This window comes from Callithrix jacchus, chromosome 1 (assembly GCF_049354715.1).
Source record: "Callithrix jacchus isolate 240 chromosome 1, calJac240_pri, whole genome shotgun sequence".
Lineage (NCBI taxonomy): Eukaryota > Metazoa > Chordata > Mammalia > Primates > Cebidae > Callithrix > Callithrix jacchus.
The window spans coordinates 140,156,128-140,177,981 of NC_133502.1; the positions used below are offsets into that span (position 1 = coordinate 140,156,128).

The following is a 21,854-nucleotide window of genomic DNA, read 5'->3' on the forward strand; positions in this document are numbered from 1 at the left end:
CTTAAACATAAGACCTGGCACCATAAAAACCCTAGAAGGAAATCTAGGCCAAACTATCCAGGACATAGGAGTAGGCAAGGACTTCATGAACAAAACACCAAAAGCATTGGCAACAAAAGCCAAAATAGACAAATGGGACCTAATGAAACTCCACAGCTTCTGCACGGCAAAAGAAACAGTCACTAGAGTGGATTGGCAACCAACAGAATGGGAAAAAATTTTCGCAGTCTACCCATCTGACAAAGGGCTGATATCCAGAATTTACAAAGAACTCAAACAGATTTACAGGAAAAAAACAAACAAGCCCATTCAAAAGTGGGCAAAGGATATGAACAGATACTTTACGAAAGAAGACATATATGAGGCCAACAACCATATGAAAAAATGCTCATTGTCACTGGTCATCAGAGAGATGCAAATCAAAACCACATTGAGATACCATCTCACGCCAGTTAGAATGGCGATCATTAAAAAATCTGGAGACAACAGATGCTGGAGAGGATGTGGAGAAAAAGGAACACTTTTACACTGTTGGTGGGAGTGTAAATTAGTTCAACCATTGTGGAAGACAGTGTGGCGATTCCTCAAGGCCTTAGAAATAGAAATTCCATTTGACCCAGCAATCCCATTACTGGGTATATATCCAAAAGACTATAAATCGTTCTACTATAAGGACACGTGTACACGAATGTTCATTGCAGCACTGTTTACAATAGCAAAGACCTGGAATCAACCCAAATGCCCATTGATAATAGACTGGATTGGAAAAATGTGGCACATATACACCATGGAATATTATGCAGCAACCAGAAATGATGAGTTTGTGTCGTTTGTAGGGACATGGATGAATCTGGAGAACATCATCCTCAGCAAACTGACACAAGAACAGAAAATGAAACACCGCATATTCTCACTCATAGGTGGGTGATGAAAAATGAGAACACATGGACACAGAAAGGGGAGTACTAAACACTGGGGTCTATTGGGGGGAAAAGGGGAGGGCCAGTGGGAGGGGCGGTGGGGAGGGATAGCCTGGGGAGAAATGCCAAATGTGGGTGAAGGGGAGAAGAAAAGCAAAGCACACTGCCATGTGTGTACCTACGCAACTGTCTTGCATGCTCTGCTCATGTACCCCAAAACCTAAAATCCAATAAAAAATTTAAAAAAAAAAAAAGAAACTTCTGTGAGTTAAAAGAACACGTTGTAGCCCAATGTAAAAGAAACTAAGAACTTTGAAAAAAGGTTTGACGAAATCCTAATGAGAATAGACAACTTAGAGAGGAATATAAGTGAATTAATGGAACTGAAGAATACAATACAGGAACTCCGAGAAGTATGCACAGGTTTAAACACTCGAATTGTTCAAGCAGAAGAAAGGATATCAGAGGTCGAAGACCAACTTAATGAAATAAAACAAGAAGACAAGATTAGAGAAAAAAGGATAAAAATGAATGAGCAAAGTCTCCAAGAAATGTGGGACTATGTGGAAAGACCAAATTTACATTTGATAGGTGTACCTGAATGCGACTGAGAGAATGAATCCAAGCTGGAAAATATTCTTCAGGATATTATTCAGGAAAATTTTCCTAAACTAGCAAAGCAGGACAATATTCAACGCCAGGTAATACAGAGAACACTACAAAGATATTCCTCAAGAAGAGCAACCCCAAGGCACATAATCGTTAGATTCAACAGGGTTGAAACGAAGGAGAAAATACTAAGGGCAGCCAGAGAGAAAGGTCAGGTTAATTACAAAGGTAAACCTATCAGACTTACAGCAGATCTCTCAGCAGAAACTCTACAAGCCAGAAGAGAGTGGGGGCCAATATTCAACATCCTTAAAGAACAAAATCTTCAGCCCAGAATTTCATATCCAGCCAAACTAAGCTTCACAACTGAAGGAAAAATAAAATCTTTTATGAACAAGGAAGTACTCAGAGATTTTATTACCACCAGTCCTGCTTTACAAGAGCTTCTGAAAGAAGCATTACACATAGAAAGGAACAACCAGTATTAGCCTTTCCAAAAATATACCAAAAAGTAAAGAGCATCAACATAAAGAAGAATTTACATCAACGAAAGGATAAAACAGCCAATTAACATCAAATGGCAGTAATCCTAAATTTAAATCGACTAAATCCCTCAATCAAAAGATACAGCCAAAACCCAACGTATGCTACATCCAGACCCATTTCACATGCAAGGATACACAAAGACTCAAAACAAAGGAATGGAGAAAGATTTACCAACCAAATGGAGAGCAAAAATAAACAAATAAATAAAAAGCAGGAGTTGCAATTCTCGTATCTGATAAAATAGATTTTAAAGCAACAAAGATATAGTGGTAAAAGGATCAATGCAACAACAAGAGCTAACGATCCTAACACCCAGATACATAGAGACTTAGACTCAATATGACAGAAAATAAAGATATCAAGGACTCAAACTCAGATCCAGAACAAGTAAACTTGATAAATATTTATAGAGCTCTCCACTTTAAATACACAAAATATACATTCTTGTCAATACCACATCACACCTACTCATAGGTTTAAATGAAATATTGATTGGCCATTATTAATGCCCATTTTTTTTAGAATAGAGCAACATTTCCGTTCTCTCTCCCTCTTCTTCTTCCTCTTTCTTCCTCTCCTTCACTCCTTTTTTTTCTTCTCTCAAAAAAAAAAAATCCTTCAAATGGACATTCACGAAAATGAATCTAAGTAAAGATCTTACCCCTTTCACAAAATTGACTCATAGACCTAATAGATCACAGACATAAATCTAAACCATAAAACTATAAAACTCCTAGAAGATAACAAAGAAGAAAAATCTAGGCCAGTTTAGCAATGACTTTACAACACCAAAAGCACAATTTATAAAAGACAAAATTGAAAAGTTGGACTTCATCAAAATTAAAAGTTCTTCAATTGAGGACAAAGCTTTTTGTTGTACAAACAGAATTGAAATGCAAATTTCTGTCTGGAAGAGATAATAGTGATCTATAAAATCATGCTGAAGTATAAACAACTAATGGCAGATCCTGTGTTTTCGTGGTGGTGGGGTAGAGGCATACACATGTATAAGAAAATAGGAAGAAAAGCCGGGCACAGTGGCTCACACCTGTAATCCCAGCACTTTGGGAGGCCAAGGCGGTGGATCACCTGAGGTCGGGATCAGCCTGACCAACAAGGAGAAATCCTGTTTCTACTAAAAATACAAAATTAGCCAGGCATGGTGGCACATGCCTGTAATCCCAGCTACTGTATAGCTATCAGGGAGGTGGACGCAGGAGAATCACTTGAACCCGGGAGGTGGAGGTTGCAGTGAGCTGAGATCATGCCATTGAACTCCAGCCTGGGCAACAAGAGCAAAACTCAGACTCAAAAAGAAAGAAAGAAAAAGAAAATAGGAAGAAACAATATTTGTAGGCTAAGGTGGAAGGATCGCTCAAACCCAGGAGTTCAAGGCTACAGTGAGCTATAATCATGCCACTGCACTCCAGCCTAGGTGACAGAGTGAGAACCCATCTCAAAAGCAAGAAATTGTGAAATATGAAGAAACAAAGCCTTATCCTAGAGTTACACTTTAGCATCCTGACATGTGACTTCTCTGAAGGAAACAAGAACACTTGATGGTTCAAGTCTCGAAACTAGAGTAACTATTTTCTTGTTATCAACAGCCAAGATAGTCTCTGTAAATCTCAGGTCCAACCCAGCATTCAATTTGTAACCATAAATATTTTCATTATTTTTAAAAATTTAATTCGTAATAAAAATAAAATTCTTTTTTTGTTTTTTTGAGACAAGTTCTCACTCTGCCACCCAAGCTGGAGTGCAGTGGCATGACCACAGCTCACTGCAGCCTTGACCTCCCAGACTCAAGCAGTCCTCACCTTGGCCTCCCGAGCAGGGAGGACTACAGGTGTGTGCCACCACACCCAGCTCATTTTTTTTATTTTTTGTAGAGACAGAATCTCACCATGTTGCCCAGGCTGATCTTGAACTCCCTCCTGGGCTCATGAACTCCGTCCTGGGCTCAAGCAATCTGCCTAGTTCAGCCTCCCAAAGTGCTGGTATTACAGGTGTAAGCCACCACACACAGACAAAAGAAAATTCTTTTTTTTTTAATCTTTTTTTTTTTTTTTTTTGATTCAGAGTCTTGCTCTTGTTGCCCAGACTGGAGTGCAATGGCGCAATCTTGGCTCACTGCAACCTCCGCCTCCTGGGTTCAAGTGATTCTCCTGCCTCAGCCTTCCAATTACAGGTCTCTGCCACCAGGCCCAGCTAATTTTTTGTATTTTTAGTAGAGACGGGGTTTCACTATGTTGGTCAGGCTAGTCTCGAACTCCTGACGTCAGGCAATCCACCTGCCTAAGCGTCCCAAAGTGCTGGGATTACAGGTGTGAGCCACCACGCCGAGCCATAGAAAATTCTTAATATTAAAGTATGTGAACTTTGTTTTTGACTCAAAAGTTTTATTAAAAGAAAAAGAAAGCAAAGGAAAAGAAATGCAAAAATAAAATCGTTATAAAGAACTACTTTTCTAAAATAAAAATTTAAAAAACACCATCTTATAAGCAAACAACTAGCAAATGTAATCAATAAAAAAAGAAGAAATACAAAATGCAAGATATGAGAAAGTGGAATAGGAACAGAAGTCAAAATTTGGCCAAAAGTCCAGGTGCGGTGGCTCATCCCAATAATCTCAATACTTTAGGAGGCTGATGAGAGGCTCGCTTGAGGCCAGGAGTTCAAGACCAGCCTGGCAACCTGGGGAGACCCTGTCCCTAGCAAAAAAAGAAAAAAACAAAACATTAAATCCAGTATATAATCTTTGCTTGCATCTCTCAAAAACATATCTTTAGGATTCATTTATACCCAGAGAGACCAATCCTTCTTCAAATCCCCTTCCTCTCTTCCCCAAATCTCCCAGGACACTCTAAAGCTCCCATTTTACAGATGCCTTAGAGTTTGCCTCAAATATTTACCTCATATATCTTTTTTAGTCCTTCTCCCCCTTCTCTCTTCACTATGTAGATTGGTTTAGCTTCACTGATTTTTTTGTTTTCTTTCCACTTCTCCCATTACTTGATTTCTCTACTACAAAGGATGTTCTGGGAACTGATTCAACAAGCCAAAATTGTAACCATTCTTCTCATTTTCAAGTTCCATCTTTCTTCCCCTTTTCCTGATACTTTTGTCAAAATCTGGGGACCAGACCAAATACATAAATGAATCTATAAATCTTATTCCCCAAACCCATCCCATCATAAATGTTTCAGAGTCAAAATCAGCCCTGAAAGAGAAGCCCTAGGGAACCAAGAGGATTCACCCCCAGAATTCAAGGGTGGTTCAATATTTGGAAACCTAGAATAACATTTCATATGAAGATAACTTGCAAGGGAAGTCATGGGATCTCAATGAGTGGTGAAAGGCATTTATAAGTACAAACAGAAAGTTGCTACGGACAATTTTGAATAACTAAAACGTAGCTGGTGTCTTACAGACATTGAGGTTGGGGCAAACAGAGAAAAAGCCACTGCTTTTCTAGATCTACTGTTAGGAACATCAGATCCAGGACATGAATTACCTTCACGTGTGTCATTCTGACTCAAGCAAATCTGGTCTTGCAGGATGCCTGTCTCTGGAGGGCCATAGAATACTCTAATGAAACTGGTATTATTTGTAAAAAAAAAAAAACAAATTATTAGCCATTTTTTGCTTTATCAGCTATTAATATAAACAATTGAATGTTGATTACATTCCTTTGTGACCTATCACTTTTTAAAATAAAATTTGAAGCTTTTTTCACACCCCCAAATATGTATTCACTGTAGCTAATTTAGAAGCATGCACAACAATATAACACAATTTAAATTATCCACATTCTTACCACCAAGAGAGGATCGCTAATTAACGTTTTAGTATATTCTCCCCCAGCATGAATTTGGGAATGCAAACACTCTTGATGTTTAATTAGAACATAACTTGGTTGCTGGTATTATAACAATCACTTCTATGTTTCAAATCCCTCAATGGAACATCAGAGGCTACTAAAATAAAGAGTTTTGACAGATTCTCCAGGCAAAAGATTAAAGTTTGTCGGCCCAAAACACTGGAGAAATTAGATGCCCAGTGGTAGCAGAGTGACTTTCTGTGTGTAGTTTGGAAAAAAGGCCTGCCAGTTGGTTCAAAATAATTAGAGTCTAGGGAACACACACACACACACACACACACACACACACACACCCAGCTGAGAAGATCTTCCCTAGATAATCCATGGATTATTGATTTTTGGAGTGCCTCTCTTGAAATTACATGCAAAACATATGGGAAGGGGGATATCATCTTCACCAAATTCTGGATCTACAACTCCCTCAAAACGTCAGGAGCCCTGGTATATAAAGTCCATTTCAATTTTAATATTCTGTACTATTTGGCATTGGGACTTTTATTCTGCCTCCTTAAAAGACAGAAGGCTTGGCAGAGCTGGAAAATAGATGAAGCTAGGTTCTTCTAACAAAAGAAGGTTTGCGGGGAAGCTGACCCATGGAAAATGCAGACACAGCCTTTACTTTACCTAATACCTCTGTGTATTGACCATCCTGCTTTGACAGTGCTTCCTCTAATATCTGACCACCAGTGACTTAACAATCATCGACGTAAAAATGATGCCATTTTTCAAGAATATGCCCAAAAGAAGTGTTTGCTTCCAGTGCTACTCCCAGGTCCTCTTGCAATGAGAAGGTTTCTAACTTGGGGTCAAATTAAGAAAATTTGCCAGCATATTTTCTTTCAACAACTATCATGCATTTGACATGCCCCAACACCCATTTCATGAGTACCAGAATCAGGCTTCAACCTTGGCTGTAGCCAACTTTATTACTAATTTTTTTTTAATAGAAAGAATGTTTTGTTGGGTTTGTGTGTTTTTTGAGACAGAGACTTGCTCTGTCGCCAGGCTGGAGTGCAATGGTGCAATCTCGGCTCACAGCAACTTCAGCCTCCTGGGTTGAAGCAATTCTCATGCCTCAGCCTCCCAAGTAGCTGGGATTACAGGCACATGCCTCCACATCTGGCTAATTTTTGTATTTTTGGTGGAGACGGGGTTTTGCCATGTTGGCTAGACTGGTCTCGAACTCCTGACCTGAAGTGATCTGCCAGCCCCGACCTCCCAAAGTGCTGGGATTACGGGCGTGAGCCACTAAGCCCAGCTTCCAGCCAACTTTAGAGTCTATTTCGCCTCTCAGTCCAACAGAGAGCCTCCTGGTCAATAGTGTATTTTTCGTATTTTTACCCACACACTGGTTTTCCCTCAAACGTCTATCTTAATTAGGAGATCTGTTAAACACACATCAGTATTATTTTAAAAGCCCCTTACATATTTAATTTTGAAGTATTGAGGAAACATAAGATATATAAAAGTGCTTCAAAAACAGCTGTCTTATAAAAGACAATTAAAAATTTATTGTTCAAATGCTGCCATCTGGTGGCCAAACGTGGGAGGCCCCGAAAATAGACAATTCATAGAAAAAGTACGGAAAACCCCAATTTCCCTAATCACTTGCTTTGTTAGTAAAGAATGATAATTTGGAACATTCTGTGGAAAAATATTAACATGCTTATGTTCTGCTAATTCTAACCTGTAAGATGTACTTTTTCCCATAAACACTGGCAGCAAGATGTTTATCAGAATGTTTCCAAAGTCATATGAAGAAAAAATGAAGGCAAGAAAAAAATGTTTAAATAATAAAAATTAAAGGTCAACACCTGTAAAAAGAAGGATTTTTTTAAAAAAGAAAAAAACTTTCTCAGGGCATAGACGCATACTCACTGGACAACACGTTTGATAAATTCAGATGTAACAGAAAAAGTTTTTCCTACATCCATTCCAAGTGTATTGACACAGGTGTCATTCACACAACAAAATTTTATTGGAAGCCTGTTTTCTTCCAGATTCTTTTAACTTCATTGGGTACAAGATGAGAATCAAAAAACTACCTTTCTAGAGAACCTTATTAGAAACAGGGATCCACGCTGTAAGCTTGTACAGTCTTATGGCCCTCAGTCTCAAGTGAGTGTGAGCTAAAAGCTTCTGCCTCCAGGGGGTACCTTTTCTCATTCACATAAAGGTGTCCCCTTTATGTGGGTTTGAGCTACTGTGGAGATGCGGGGATACAGATACCTATTGGGGCCTCCCTCCCACCACTTGGGTCTTTCCTAATGCCTGGCCAGCTGGAGGGACCATATTTTAGCATTTGACCTATTGACCCTCTTGCTTTGTCATAAACATCTTCCACTTTACCAGTTCTTGAAAGCAACAGAAAAAAGTTGCTAGTCTCTGAGCAATGTTATTTGTAACCTAGGGAATGCTTGTGATTGTGGAAATGCTATCCATAGTAGAGAAGAATCCAGCTGCTCAACTGGCTCTTCAGACATTCCCAGATGCCCCCTCCTGTGCCCTGGGCCCAGCCTCTTACCTCCAGAATGCAGCTGGGGAAAGAGCAGCAAGGCTGGTTATCTGGTGACCCAGGACATGGAGGTGCCTCTGGACCCTGGCAACTCCAACCAGCATTGTAAGAGGACCTCCTAGTTTCTGGGGAAGCTTCTACAAAAGGTCCTTGGCCAGCAACTAATTCTTCAATGTGAATGAAGATAGTTATTTTCTCCAATAAATGTTAAACAGTACAGGTTGGGGGTGGGGGCAGTGTCAACTTTCAATTTGTAGCTGCCAGGACTACAATGCTGCTTTTTGGTTGCTAAAATATTTTTTTAAAAAAAAGAAAAAGCCAGGTGCAGTGGCTCATACCTGTAATCCCAGCACTTTGGGAGGTGAATGTGGGTGGATCACTTGAGCTAAGGAGTTTGAGATCAGCCTGGCCAACATGGTGAAACCCTGCCTCTACTAAAAATGCAAAAATTAGCCAGGCATGGTGATGGATGCCAGTCCTCCACGGTGACCTGGAACCCTCTCCTGTACATCCCAGATGCGGATGATGATCCTTCTCTCTTGAGATTCTTAAACTAGGGTCCATAGACCCTACAGAAGCACTTCAGTGGCTCCATAAACTCTCTGATGACATATACAAAATATGTAAATGTACATTATGCTGAATGTACATAATGTTCATTATTTCCATCACATTTGAAAAAATTAGTCTGTGGTAGAATCTTCAGAGGTCTGCAAAAGTCTCTCTCTGAGTTGGAGTTGTTGGAAGCAGAGGGAAGCAGTTAGGCCAACACTGACAGATAAGTCCTGAATCTCTGATATCCAGCCATGTCCAGTCTGTGTGACCATGAGATGCCAGGCTCTAGAAAATGTCCCTGAATCAGAAGACATCCTTAACGACCACCTCAAGTATGATCTGGTCCCTACAAAGACCATTTGTACCTGGGTATCTCAAAGACAGACCCAGAGGAGGAAAAACACTTACGCTCTGAGCCTAAGGCTGGTAGTGTTCATTACAGGTTCTAGACAAGCCCCTGGACTGACCTCTGGGCATGAAGAGGGAATGGGAGCCATTGAGGGGGAAGTCATTTCCAGACCTGGCTCCTAAGACCCAGGGGCCCAAGGGGCTCTGTCAAACTCCTAAGAAAGGAAGCGCTGATCCCTGTAACGATGGACTCCCCTTCACCTAATGCCAGAGGTCTCCGTGGACTCTGAAATAACCTTGAGTCAGCAGAGGGAAGGTAGTCCTATGACAGGCCCAGGCAGCTAACCAGAAAATGCTATTGTGTCCTGGCAGGGCACAGCCAAATCTGGAAGCCTCAGAAATGCAAGGTGCTTTGAAGCCAAAGGTTCATTTATATTGTGGTTCTGAAACCTCAGTAAAATAAAGTTCACCCTGGATGGTTTAAATGAAAATTCCTAGGCCCTCAGGATTGTGACTCAGTAATTCTGGGGTTAAACCCCCAGTGCTTATATTTTTTTAAAGGGAAGCCAGTAATTCTGACCTAAGGAGTCCAGGGAGTACATATTTAGAAAGTTTCTAGGGGTGGTAAGGCTTCAGATGCAGAGAGAGGCATGGATCAGGTGAATCCTCCTTCCCAAACTCCATTCAGATAAAAGCAGAGGCTTCCAGTTACCATTTATTGGGTTCTTCTCCATGCCAGATACTGTGCTAAACCCTTTACATAGATTATTTAATCCTTATAATCCAACTCTGTTATGCCCATTTACATATGTGAAGTCTGAAGTTCAGAGAAAATAAGTAATTTGCCCAAGATTCCTCAGCTCTGAGTAGCAGAGCCAGGATTGGAACCCAGGTCTGAATCCAGAGCCTGTTCTTAACTAATATGCCCATGATTTTCAAGAGTTTCTGTACTTGGTACCTGATGACTGCACAGAAAAGACTACGAATGCAGCAGGGTTGGAGAAGAACTTCCAGAAGCCACAGGGTAAGTAGACAACGACTGCAGGAGAAGAAGCAGACAATCAAGCAGGCCCAAAGGCCCAGCGTCAAGCCAGATGGAAAGAACTATGGATGGATGGGCTAATGAGGTAAGGATTACATTCCTGGAGTGCAGAAGGAGCAGAGTAAAGAGAAGAAAGACGTTGGGTAGTGAGAGATGGACAAAAAGGGCTAAAGGAACTGGATGATCTCAGGGAAATCAATGAAATACCACACAAAGCTTTTGATCAGCACAGATCCAAGGACCCTGGCCTTCTATGGCTTCTGTTGTTAGTCTTGCATTTATACTGTTCAGAAATAATGAGTTTGATGCATCAGAATCAACACCAATTTTGGATGGTGCCCAGGACCCATTATGGAATATTATTAGATCCTCATCCATTAAAGGGAAATCACAATAGTACCTAATCTCATAGAGTTGTGTACAGTGAGAATTCAATGAGATCATTTCAGCAAAGTGTTTAGCATAATGCAGGGCATATGGGAGTGAGACAAATGCGAGCTGCTATGATCATTAATTATGTAATTATTACTATACCCATGCTCACTAAGTCACCACTGTGGCATCTTGCTTGTAAAACACATTGAGTTCAAATGTCTCTATGGAGTGAGGCTTTTTCTCTCCAGAAGAAGCTTTTGTTAAGGGTGTTTTCTTTTTTTTTTTTTCAAATTGAATATTTTATTAACATGGTAGTTGTCTTTGTAACATGTGCACACACACACGCACACTCAGAATGATCTGCCTGGGGAAAAAAATACTAAATATGCCTAAGGGGAAAATGAAAAATAAAAAAAATTCTTGTAGGTTTTCATTATTGTAGGCAATTATGTCCACATCACTTACAAAGCTATTGCCAAATCTGACCAAGGAAGCAGAGTTTGAAGGGGGGGCGGCTAGGGGCGAGAATCTTGGGAAAAATTCAATAGTGGCATAGCAGAGCTCTTAATATGAGAAAGCTGATATAATGTGGACTTTTGCTGTGAATTTTCTCTTTGCAAAATATGGGGAGAGGTTTATCAATGGGCAGAAAATAAGAGAAGGCGGTGTGAAGTAGGCTTTTGTAGTCAATCTTCCTCACAGTATTGTGCAGGATCACCCAGAAAATGCTTAGTCTTTCTCTGGAACCAGTTTCAGAACTTTTCCAATTGCAAATGTCTTACCCTCATCTCTTAAGGTAAAACGACCCATCTGAGGGAAGTCTTTAAAGGTCTCAAGGCAGATGGTTCCTGCTGTCCTCAAGCGAGCAATGCATACTTGATCTTGTTTCACAAAACGGGGTCGGGTCTTACTTTTTTCTCCTGATTTTTTGTCTACCAAGCAGATTAAGGCTGTTATTTCGACTTCCTCAATACAGGTATGAATATGCAGCACCGCATTATAGCCTGGGCAGATGATGGATTTGTGCTCTATAATTACTATCTGGGCATCGAATGTGCGTCCAGAATGACAAAGATTATTAGGATCACAAAGTATAAATCCTGGAAGAATCTCCTCTTCTTCAATTCCTTTCAGTCTGATTTTGAGGTTTTCACCTGGGGCTACAGTATCAGTTTCTACATCATCAGAAAGTATTCCAAGAACTTCCACATTGTGCTTGTTTGGCATCATCACAAGCTGCTGACCTTTACAAATAGATCCTGATTCCAGCTTTCCCAGGACCACAGTGCCCATATCCTTGTACTTATCCACAATTGGCAGCCTGATTGGTCCATCAACTGATCTACTGAAGTTTGGCAAATTATCCAGATACGGAATAAACGGTAATCCAATGTACCAAGGACAGAAATCTGACTGCTCTTTGAGATTTGCTCCAGTAAGTCCTGAGCAGGGCATGAAGTGAATGTCCTTTTTGGGATTGAAGCCAACTTTTTTCAAAAATGGCACTAGTTTCTCTTTACATTCTTCATATCTCTCATTGCTCCAATTTACCGTTGGATCATCCATCTTATTAATTAGCACAATTAAGTGTTTTATACCTGCTGTCTTTGCCAACATTGCATGTTCTCTTGTCTGTCCTCCTTTTTCAAATCCAGTTTCAAACTCTCCTTTCCTGGCTGAGATTACCAGCACAGCCAAATCAGCTTGAGAGGCACCACCAATCATATTTGGGACAAAACTCTTGTGGCCAGGGGCATCTAGAATTGTGAAATGTTTCTTTTCGGTTTCAAAATAGGCATGACCCACTTCTACTGTTTTACCCTTGTCTCGTTCTTCCTGATTTGTGTCTAAGGCCCAAGACAAGTACCAAGTTTCTCTGTTTTTCTCTTTAGCTTCTCTTTCATACTTTTCAAGTGTCCTTTCGTCAACCATTCCAGTCAAATACATTATTTGTCCTCCAATAGTTGACTTGCCAGCATCTACATGCCCAATGAATACTACATTTACATGCTCTTTCTTAGGAGCACCAGGCAGTGCAACCACAGATTTCGGTTTTGGGATTTCCTCTTCCTCCTCCATCATTTCATGGGTACTTTCCTCTGGCGGCCTTCCATCTCCCAAGGAACCACCCCCCGGCTCTGCTTCACTTATTTCTTCTTTGTGCTCCCATGATTCTTCTGGGGACATTTCTGTCTCTCCATTTTCTACAACGGGTTCTGAAAGTTCCATGCTAACTGCTGAATTTGAACCTTCACACAATGACTGCTCCTCTTGAGAGGATTCCACAGGTGCTTCGCCTCAGTAGTTCTTTGCTCTCGGGTGTTTTCTTTTTCCTCACAATTTGAGTGAAAAGTCACATCCCCAAAATATCCACAATTTGATCAAAAACAACGTTTTAGTTTTCCCTTCACCTTTAGTTCTAATATTATCCCAAAAAACAACTAAATACAACTGTTTCAACCAAACTTGTTCTCAGGGAAAAATAAAGTAGTGGCTCTGTGCAACTTTTTCATTCACCAGTCACCTTTTCATGCATTGGTATCCGCTGTGATTGTCGGCTGAACTTCGACAGTTTGCACCTACTTAAGAGAGAGCCTCAATTAAATTAACTTTATTTTCAGACAACAGTTCCAAGGCGACTTCATAGCTGAATCATAATGAACATGTGGCTGAGTGTTTCCTCGCCAGCCAGGAACCCTTGATTTAGAAGAAAACTCCACCCTCTACACCCTCATCTGGCTTCTTTGCTCACAGTGAAGAACTCATGAGACAGAATTCCTGAGAAGGGAGCATTTAGGTGATCTGGGATAGAAGGGCATGGAAAGACTGGACAAACTAAGCCTCCCCATGAAGGAAGGGGAAAGAATATCAAAAGAAAACAAGACCCATCAGTATCTTCAGGATAAACAAGAGGCCACTCTGGCTGCTCTGTTTAAAGGGTGTCTATGCCTACAGAGGTAGAGGATAAATCTAAGAAACAGAAATATATAACCAGCCCACTGCTTCCATACTATGCATTAGATCAACGTGAACATGGCTTTGCTCCCACTGGTCAGACCTGATATGGGTCCTGAAGATGGTGGGTCAGGTATATTTCAGCCACCCTCACCAGAGAATACATCTACAACAAACCCAAATTCCTAATTCCTGAACTACTATGAGCCACTCTACATTGTGGCCACTCAATAATAGAAAAAAAGTTGAGAAACAGCTGCATGTTTTAATTTAGGAAGTGAGTAGAAGTTCACAAGCAACCCAGAATAGGTGCCAGTAGTTTGCTCTTGGTCACACTCGCAGCAGCAGTTCAGGCTCCGCAGAGTCACTGTGTCCAGTGCTTCCTGAGATGTTCTTTCAGCTGAGGAATGGAAGGCAGCATCTGCTGGCACTCATGACAACGAAGGGGCAGCTTCAAGAGCTCAGACATCCCATCTCGAACAGTCACTCTACCAGCCTCTCGTACCATCTCAATCACAGCTGCAAGCAAGGAAGAAAAGTCAAGTCCCAGCTACTCTAGAAAACCAATATGAGATACCAAAAAAAATAAAAAGAAAGAAATCAAAACCATGACTCCAATCAGTATGCCAGGCCAGGTATTCTAAAGCTCATAAGCTTGAGTTTAGACTTAACTCAGGCAAAAAGAGCTTGATCAGATTATAAATACGAGCAACTTAGCTTTGAAATAATACACTCCTTCAGGACACACTCTAGGCAATCCATGTTACTCTGGCAAGAGCTTATCACAGTACTTTATCTCTGGTTGGCCCTTGATAAATGACAGCTGCCATTGTGAACACCCCAGCAATGCGTAAGCTCCACAGTATACATACCAGGAAATGATCTATTCTACATATACAAAGCCTTCCCCCTGCTATTTCACCATTCCCGACATGAGGGAGCCCCGAAGCTCCCACCCAACTGATGGCAGAAGAGACAAAGAACGGTCCACAGCTTTCTTTTTTTTTTTTTTTGAGACGGAGTTTCGCTCTTGTTACCCAGGCTGGAGTGCAATGGCGCTATCTCGGCTCACCGCAACCTCCGCCTCCTGGGTTCAGGCAATTCTCCTACCTCAGCCTCCTGAGTAGCTGGGATTACAGGCACTTACCACCGTGCCCAGCTAATTTTTTTTTTTTTTTTTTTTTTTTTGTATTTAGTAGAGACGGGGTTTCACCATGTTGACCAGGATGGTCTTGATCTCTTGACCTCGTGATCCACCCACCTCAGCCTCCCAAAGTGCTGGGATTACAGGCGTGAGCCACCGCGCCCGGCCCGGTCCACAGCTTTCTTATCCATGAACTCCAATAATTCTCACAACAGCCTTTAAGCCCCCCGTGTCACAATAAAACACTGACCTTGACATAATAGCTTTCTAGGTCCCCCAAGAAGGCAACTCACAGCAAAGTGGCAATAATACTACAATCCAAATCATCCAGTTTCTTTTCATAGGGCTCCCTTTATAGGGAACACAAAGTTGTACATAGGTTTTTTAGGTCAGGTTGTTATTCAGGGAAACAATCGAATCAAATATGAGAACAGCTCAGAAAATGAAACAAATGTGAAAACCAAAGAACACTGTTTACCTTGTGATTCTAGGAAGTACTCTGTATTGAAAGAATTCCAATGTTTTTTGTTTTTAAGGCAAGGAGAGTCAAAATCCTGGCTGATCACATGAAGGTGTACATGGCTAGTTGAAAGAAAAAAAACTGGGCATTAAACTCTTTAACAACTATGGCTTAATCAAAATAATTAAGCCATACTCAATTCATACACTGCATTCACATTCTTTGTATTGATAGTGTGTCCATTTAATTCAACTGAATCATTCATTTACTTAAGAATATTTAATGCTCAGTAAGTATGTACTAGGGCCAAACACTGTTCCAGGCACTGAGACTTTAGCAAGAAACAAAATGGGAAAAGCCTCTCCCCTTATAGAAATTGTATGTTAAGGAGGAAACACAAATAATAAATAAGCAATTAAATAAACAGAAGAAAACTCAAAGAGTTAACATCGCTAAGAAAACAATAAGGAAACTGGGATAGAGTACCAGGGGGTAGAAGTTGCCTCTTTAGTTAAAAGTGTTAGGGGAAAGCATCTCCCAGGAAGTGACTTGAAATGAGACAGCAGCCAGGCAAGCAAGGTCTGTGGGAAGAGTGTCTCAGATAGTGAGGAGGCCAAGAGCAAGGGCCCTGAGATGAGGAACAGTTCAGTGCAACCAAGAAACAGAAAGAAGGTAATACAGCCCAAATGTATGGCCTGAATTGTTGGAGCCAAGCAGCAGAGACATGGCAGGAGCCAGATCATAAAGGGCCTTAAAGGCCAACAAGGGGTTTGCCCTCTATTCTGAATCTACCGGGAAGCCACTGAAGAATTTTCAACCAAAGAGTGCTATTATCTGATTTACACTTTTTTAAAACAACAAAAAACTTGAATTACAAATTTTAAAATAGACCACAAAAAGTGGGACTATTTTATTATTAAATTCATTCTTTTGAAAATGTGGCCGAGTGGGGTGGCTCACACCTGTAATCCCAGCACTTTGGGAGGCTGAGACAGGCAGATCACTTGAGATCAGGAGTTCGAGACCAGCCTGACCAACATGGTGAAATCCTGTCTCTACTAAAAATACAAAAAACCTAACCAGGTGTGGTGGCAGGCACCTGTAATCCCAGCTACCCGAGAAGCTGAATATTTTTAAGCTCCTTTGGCAAATCCAATGCTCCAGCTGTATTCTTCTGCACCATCTTGTCCATCTTCTTGGCTACAGGAACCACCTCATCCTCTGTGGCTCTGGCAGGTCTTTCCCACACCTAGCCAGCTGGAGGTGAGAAGAGAGTAAAGCTGAGATGGAAAGGACAGCAAGAAACAAGCTTCAGTGCTCCTGACAGGCTGGGCCCAGCCCTTCCTCACAAACCAAGCCCAGAAGGGCAACCTGATTCATACGTTTAAAAGATCACTCTGCCTGCTGTGTGAAGAAAGGACTGTAGGAAGAGTAGGGAGGGACATGGAGAGACCAGTTAGGGAGGCTGCTACAGCAGTCTAGGCCAGAAAATCACAGCTTACACTAGAGCTGAGCTGTAGCAGCTGAGATGGCAAGGAGCAATCCTATTTTGAATACATTTTGGAATTGAACCAACAGAACTTATTAATGGGCTGCATGTTTTGGGACAGTGTTACTTAGTGAGATAAAAAAGGTTAGGTGAAAAAGCAGGTTTGGGGAAGAAAATCAAGAGTGCTCTTTTGGACTTGTTAAGCCAAGTAAAATGCCTTTTTGTATAACAGCTTTCAGTCTTAAAATCAGTAATATGTCACATTCTCCCAATAAACAATCAAAATTAGTCAATATGTGTGCAGAACCCAAAATGAAATATAGGCAGTAATAAATAAGCACAGCTGTATTACAAATGAGTGAGGAAACCACACTAAAGGGAGTGAGGAAGAAAATGTAATAACTAATCTAGCTTTGGAGAACAGTGTTTTGACTAAATACCAAAAGGCTAAAGACAAAAAGAATTACAGGCAAGTACTGTACTCTAGTTAGTTAGTGTCTTTCTCACAGTGGTATGGGTAGGAATCCTGTAACTATTTCATGGGTACACTAGGACTGAACAAGTAAATGAATTTATTGTAACTAATGAGAGCCAGGTTTCTCACTGCTGGAAAGCAGTTACAAAAAAAGGAAAAAGAGAAACAAGAATGAAACTCACAGAGTTGGAATGGCATCAGAGATATGAATATGAACTCATGGTTTTCCACACACAAATAAAGGTAGATAAACACAGAATTATAGGGGTGTGTGTGTGTGTGTGTGTGTGTGTGTGTGTATGTATGGGTTAGGACTCATACATGTATTTCTGTTTCTATTGGCTGAGAGGACCTAGAAGCAAGGACACTCTGGAATCAACCACTTCTCTCACAGAAACCTAGTGCCCAAGTCTTAGTTTATAAATATCATTCTCCAAAAAAAAAAAAGACCTAGGTCTTTTTAGAGAAGTGGTTCACTCCAGATAAACCTGGAACATCTTGTGGGGCCAGAAAATCAAGAATTGCCCAAAAGATGCTGGAAGTATATAAAAGTGACACAAGAGTTGACCTAAAGGGGTTTTCAATAACCAAAGCTGAACAATTTGAGAAACAAAATAATTATAGTACTAAATTATAACGTATAGAATAAACATCCATGAGTCCATACTATTAAATGATTGAATAAGTAACTAATGAAAAAGACAGAACAGCTCTTTCACAAAGAATAATTTCAACTAACAAGTTAGATGAAGGAAGTATAAAGTCACCATAGAATAAATACAATACAATAACTATTTCAGGCAAGATGCACCAATAGATGCTAAAATCATCGGGTGCAAGTTTGAGGAGAAATAGTAGCACAGTCTCAAAATATCTCCCCCAAAATATTCATCAATTAAAAAAAAAAAAGAAAAACAGTAACTTTGAAGATGGAAACCTGGCAGACACCACCTTAAGAAAATAATCACAGTTAACATCACCAGTAATAAACCAACTCTACATCATGCACCCCGATATATTGAAAAAGACACAATCAGAAATATCACTTCAGTAATTTTTTTTAAAAATGCATAACGTCAATCCAATCATGAAAAAAAATTAGACAAACCCGAATTAAAAGACATCTTAAAAACAATGAACCAGTATGCATCAAAAGTTCAAGGTCATGAAAGACAGGAAAGTAGAAATTATCACAGATTGAGGGAGACTAAGAAGAAAGAACAAATTAATGAAATGTGAGATTGGATTCTGGAAAAAGAATAATACAGGAAAAATGGGTGAAGTTCAAATAAGCTCTACAGTTTAGTTAGCAGTGGTATATGGAAGGTCTTTGTTCTGCTTCAAACTTAATTTTTTATATTTTCTTCTTTTTTTTTTTTTTGAGACGGAGTTTTGCTCTTGTTACCCAGGCTGGAGTGCAATGGCACGATCTCAGCTCACCACAACCTCCGCCTCCTGGGTTCAGGCAATTCTCCCGCCTCAGCCTCCCGAGTAGCTGGGATTACAGGCACGCGCCACCATGCCCAGCTAATTTTGTGTATCTTTAGTAGAGACGGGGTTTCACCATGTTGACCAGGATGGTCTCCATCTCTTGACCTTGTGATCCACCCACCTCAGCCTCCCAAAGTGCTGGGATTACAGGCTTGAGCAACCGCTCCCAGCCAATTTTTTTATATTTTCTTAATTGAAAACATTATTTTTACAATAGGAAAAATTATTTTACTTATTTGTCACCTTTTCCTTTCTAACATGTTTATTCAAAATTATATCATAGAGAGTGATATAAAAGGGTATATGAGTAACAACTTTGCTTACTGGCTCATTGTGCCTCACATAGAGAGGCACAGCCTACCACAGCTCTTGCTGTGAGCATTCTCCTTAGCACAGCAACATTCATCATATGAAAAAGGTATGAGCACCATGATCAATCACTATGTGAAAAGGGCTCAGTGGCTAAGGGCCCTGTTAGCCAGGGGCCCTGCAATAGGGAAGAGGACTATGGGTGACTTTCCCTCCTAAATTTTCAAATAAGTCTTTAACAATAAAAAATATTTATTTTTTTTAAAGTAAGGCACAATATATACCCACCCTATGACCTAACAATTCCATCTCCAAACATTTACTCTTTTTTTTTCTTCTTTTTTGAGACAGGGTCTCACTCTGTTGCCCAGGCTGGAGTAAAGTGGCACTATTACAGCTTACTGCAGCCTCAACCTCCTGGGCTCAAGTGATCCTCTCACCTCAACCTCCCAAGCAGCTGGGAATACAGGCATGCTCCACCACCTCTGGCTAACTTTTTTATATTTTTTGCAGAGACAGGGTTTTGCCATGTTTGCCCAGGCTGGGATCCCTAAATATTTACTCAAGGGAAAAAAAAAAATAAAGTACACATGTCCATGATATACACAATAACACACATGAATCCCAAAATTATGCAGACCCAAAAAAGGCAGACCAAAAAAGAGTATGCATTGTATGATTCCATTTACATATGGCAGCTCTAGAAGAGACAAAAACTATCTATGTTGAAGGAAATAAGAGCAATCCTTGAAGGAGGATTGACTAGAAAAAGGCACAACGGAACTTTCTGGGATGAGAGGATAGACATCTTCTGTATCTTAATCAGAATGATAGTGGCAAGATTGTATGCACTTATGAAAACTGATCAAACCATACATCTTATGCAACATATCATATGTAAATTATGCCTCAATTTAAAAGAATCAGTATTGACTAGGGGAAAGTCTGGCACAAAGATTTCATTTGTGTCACGTAGCCAGTAACCTAAGTTATAATTATTCACCTAAATAAAAAGTGAGTGCTGGTAGTTAAAAAAAAAATAAGCAGAGAAAATCCTGTCACATGCTACAACATGGATGAGCCTTAAAGACATTATGCTAAGTAAAATAAGCCAGTCACAAAAGGATAAATATTGTCTGATTCCACTAATATGAGGTACCTAGAGTAGTCAAATTCATAGAGAAGGAAAGAAGAATGGTGGCTGCCAAGAGTGGGAGGGGAAACAGAAAGGTATTATTTAAGGTACAGAGTTTCAGTTTGGGAAGAGAAAACAGTTCTGGAGATGGATGGTAGTAATGGTTGCATAGTAATATGGATAGAGTAATGCCAATGAATTATACACTTACAACAGAAAAAATTATTTTACTTGGCTAAAATGTAAATTTTGTTATGTATATTCTATCACAGTTTTTAAAAAACAAAATAAAAACTCTAAAATCTGGACTCATCATCTTATTGTTTAAATCAAAGGAATCATGGAGATCCATCTTGCTTGTATTCTTAGAAAAAAAAAAATCAATCATTCCTTTCTGAATTTTGGATATAAGCCACAGGAAAACGGACTCTACACTTTTCTCTTATTTTATTTTCAAATCCTGGATCTACTAAGCTGTCATTACAGAAATCTATGATGTTTGTTTCCTTCAGAGTAATGGTCCTCAATCATTTTGGGGTTACCGATGCTTTTGAAGAATCTGATAAAAGCCACTGACCGGCCAGGCGTGGTGGCTCAAGCCTCTAATCCCAGCACTTTGGGAGGCTGAGACGGGTGGATCACGAGATCAAGAGATCGAGACCATCCTGGTCAACATGGTGAAACCCCGTCTCTACTAAAAATACAAAAAAAAAATTAGCTGGGCATGGTGGCACATGCCTATAATCCCAGCTACTCAGGAGGCGGAGATTGCAGTGAGCCGAGATCACGCCACTGCACTCCAGCCTGGGTAACAAGAGCGAAACTCCGTCTCAAAAAAAAAAAAAAAAAAAAAAAAAGCCACTGACCACAATTCTTCATCTAAAGATAATTAAGCTGCTTCATCTAGTTCATATATTAGGCTCTCAAAGGTTTATATTTTGAGAGGAACAAAAAACCAAATCTGAATTATAGGCAGAAGTGGGAACTTAAAGCTTGCATACAAGTCAGGCAGAGAAATGAAAACTTCAGCCCACCGGCTTTGGAAAAACTCCATCCCGCTTCCCTGGGCCTCAGTGCCATCAGCACCCTCAGCAAGCCCAGGCTGAATCTATCTGCCCACCTGGACAGAACCAGGAGCCACCAGCACTACCCACATGGCTTACCTCATACTCGGAATGGCGTGGTAGCCCAATCGGAAGCGGAGTTTGCTGGACCCAGCAATATCTACAATCACCTTTTCCCCCACAGTGTGCATATGCTTGAGGAGTTCAAGGTGTTCCCTGGTCACGGCCTTCAGACTGGAAATGGAGGTCCATGGTAAGACCAGCCAATGGTAACGGGCCTTCGGGTATTTATCCTTTATCACCACCACCTGCTCATCTTTGTAAACCTAGCAGAGGGACACAAGAGAAGGAAACAGACATCTACTAAGAATCTTCTGTGGGTCTGGTTGTTATATTCACTAAGTCACTTAATTCCCATAGTCTTGGGCAAATGATTTTAGTAGCCCAGTTTTGAGAGATGAGAGCACTGAGACTCAGATAGGTTGAGTGTCTTGCACAAGTCACATAGTTCCTAAGAGGGAAATCTAGGATTCCAACTC

General features: G+C 40.4%; 2 protein-coding genes across 37 annotated transcripts in view; both read right to left on the minus strand.

Annotated features, from left to right (window-relative positions):
• Positions 1 to 4,456: 4,456 nt before the first annotated feature.
• APTX (aprataxin) overlaps positions 4,457 to 21,854 on the minus strand; it is a 58,301-nt gene continuing 40,903 nt past the window's right edge. For 27 of the 36 annotated variants that reach the window (XM_078370534.1, XM_054257073.2, XM_008998233.6 and 24 more), the window contains 3 exons: positions 21,415 to 21,641; positions 15,371 to 15,474; positions 13,377 to 14,267 (listed from right to left, as the gene is read on the minus strand). In XM_078370534.1, the coding sequence (XP_078226660.1) occupies positions 14,113 to 14,267; positions 15,371 to 15,474; positions 21,415 to 21,641 (486 nt within the window). In that variant the 3' untranslated portion in view covers positions 13,377 to 14,112. Of the gene's footprint in view, positions 4,790 to 4,990; positions 5,210 to 5,592; positions 5,676 to 13,376; positions 14,268 to 15,142; positions 15,243 to 15,370; positions 15,475 to 21,414; positions 21,642 to 21,854 lie in introns of those variants that run through there. The other 9 variants (XM_078370550.1, XM_078370590.1, XM_054257084.2 and 6 more) reach the window with 5 other exon arrangements.
• Positions 11,063 to 13,110, minus strand: LOC118155343 (eukaryotic peptide chain release factor GTP-binding subunit ERF3A). The gene has a single exon (XM_035307640.3). It carries the CDS (start codon positions 13,020 to 13,022, stop codon positions 11,523 to 11,525), a length of 1,500 nt encoding a protein of 499 aa, XP_035163531.3. The 5' UTR covers positions 13,023 to 13,110; the 3' UTR covers positions 11,063 to 11,522.

Excerpts from the sequence above, each read along its gene's own strand:
- LOC118155343 (XM_035307640.3), bottom strand. The coding sequence starts at position 13,022 with ATGGAACTTTCAGAACCCGTTGTAGAAAATGGAGAGACAGAAATGTCC.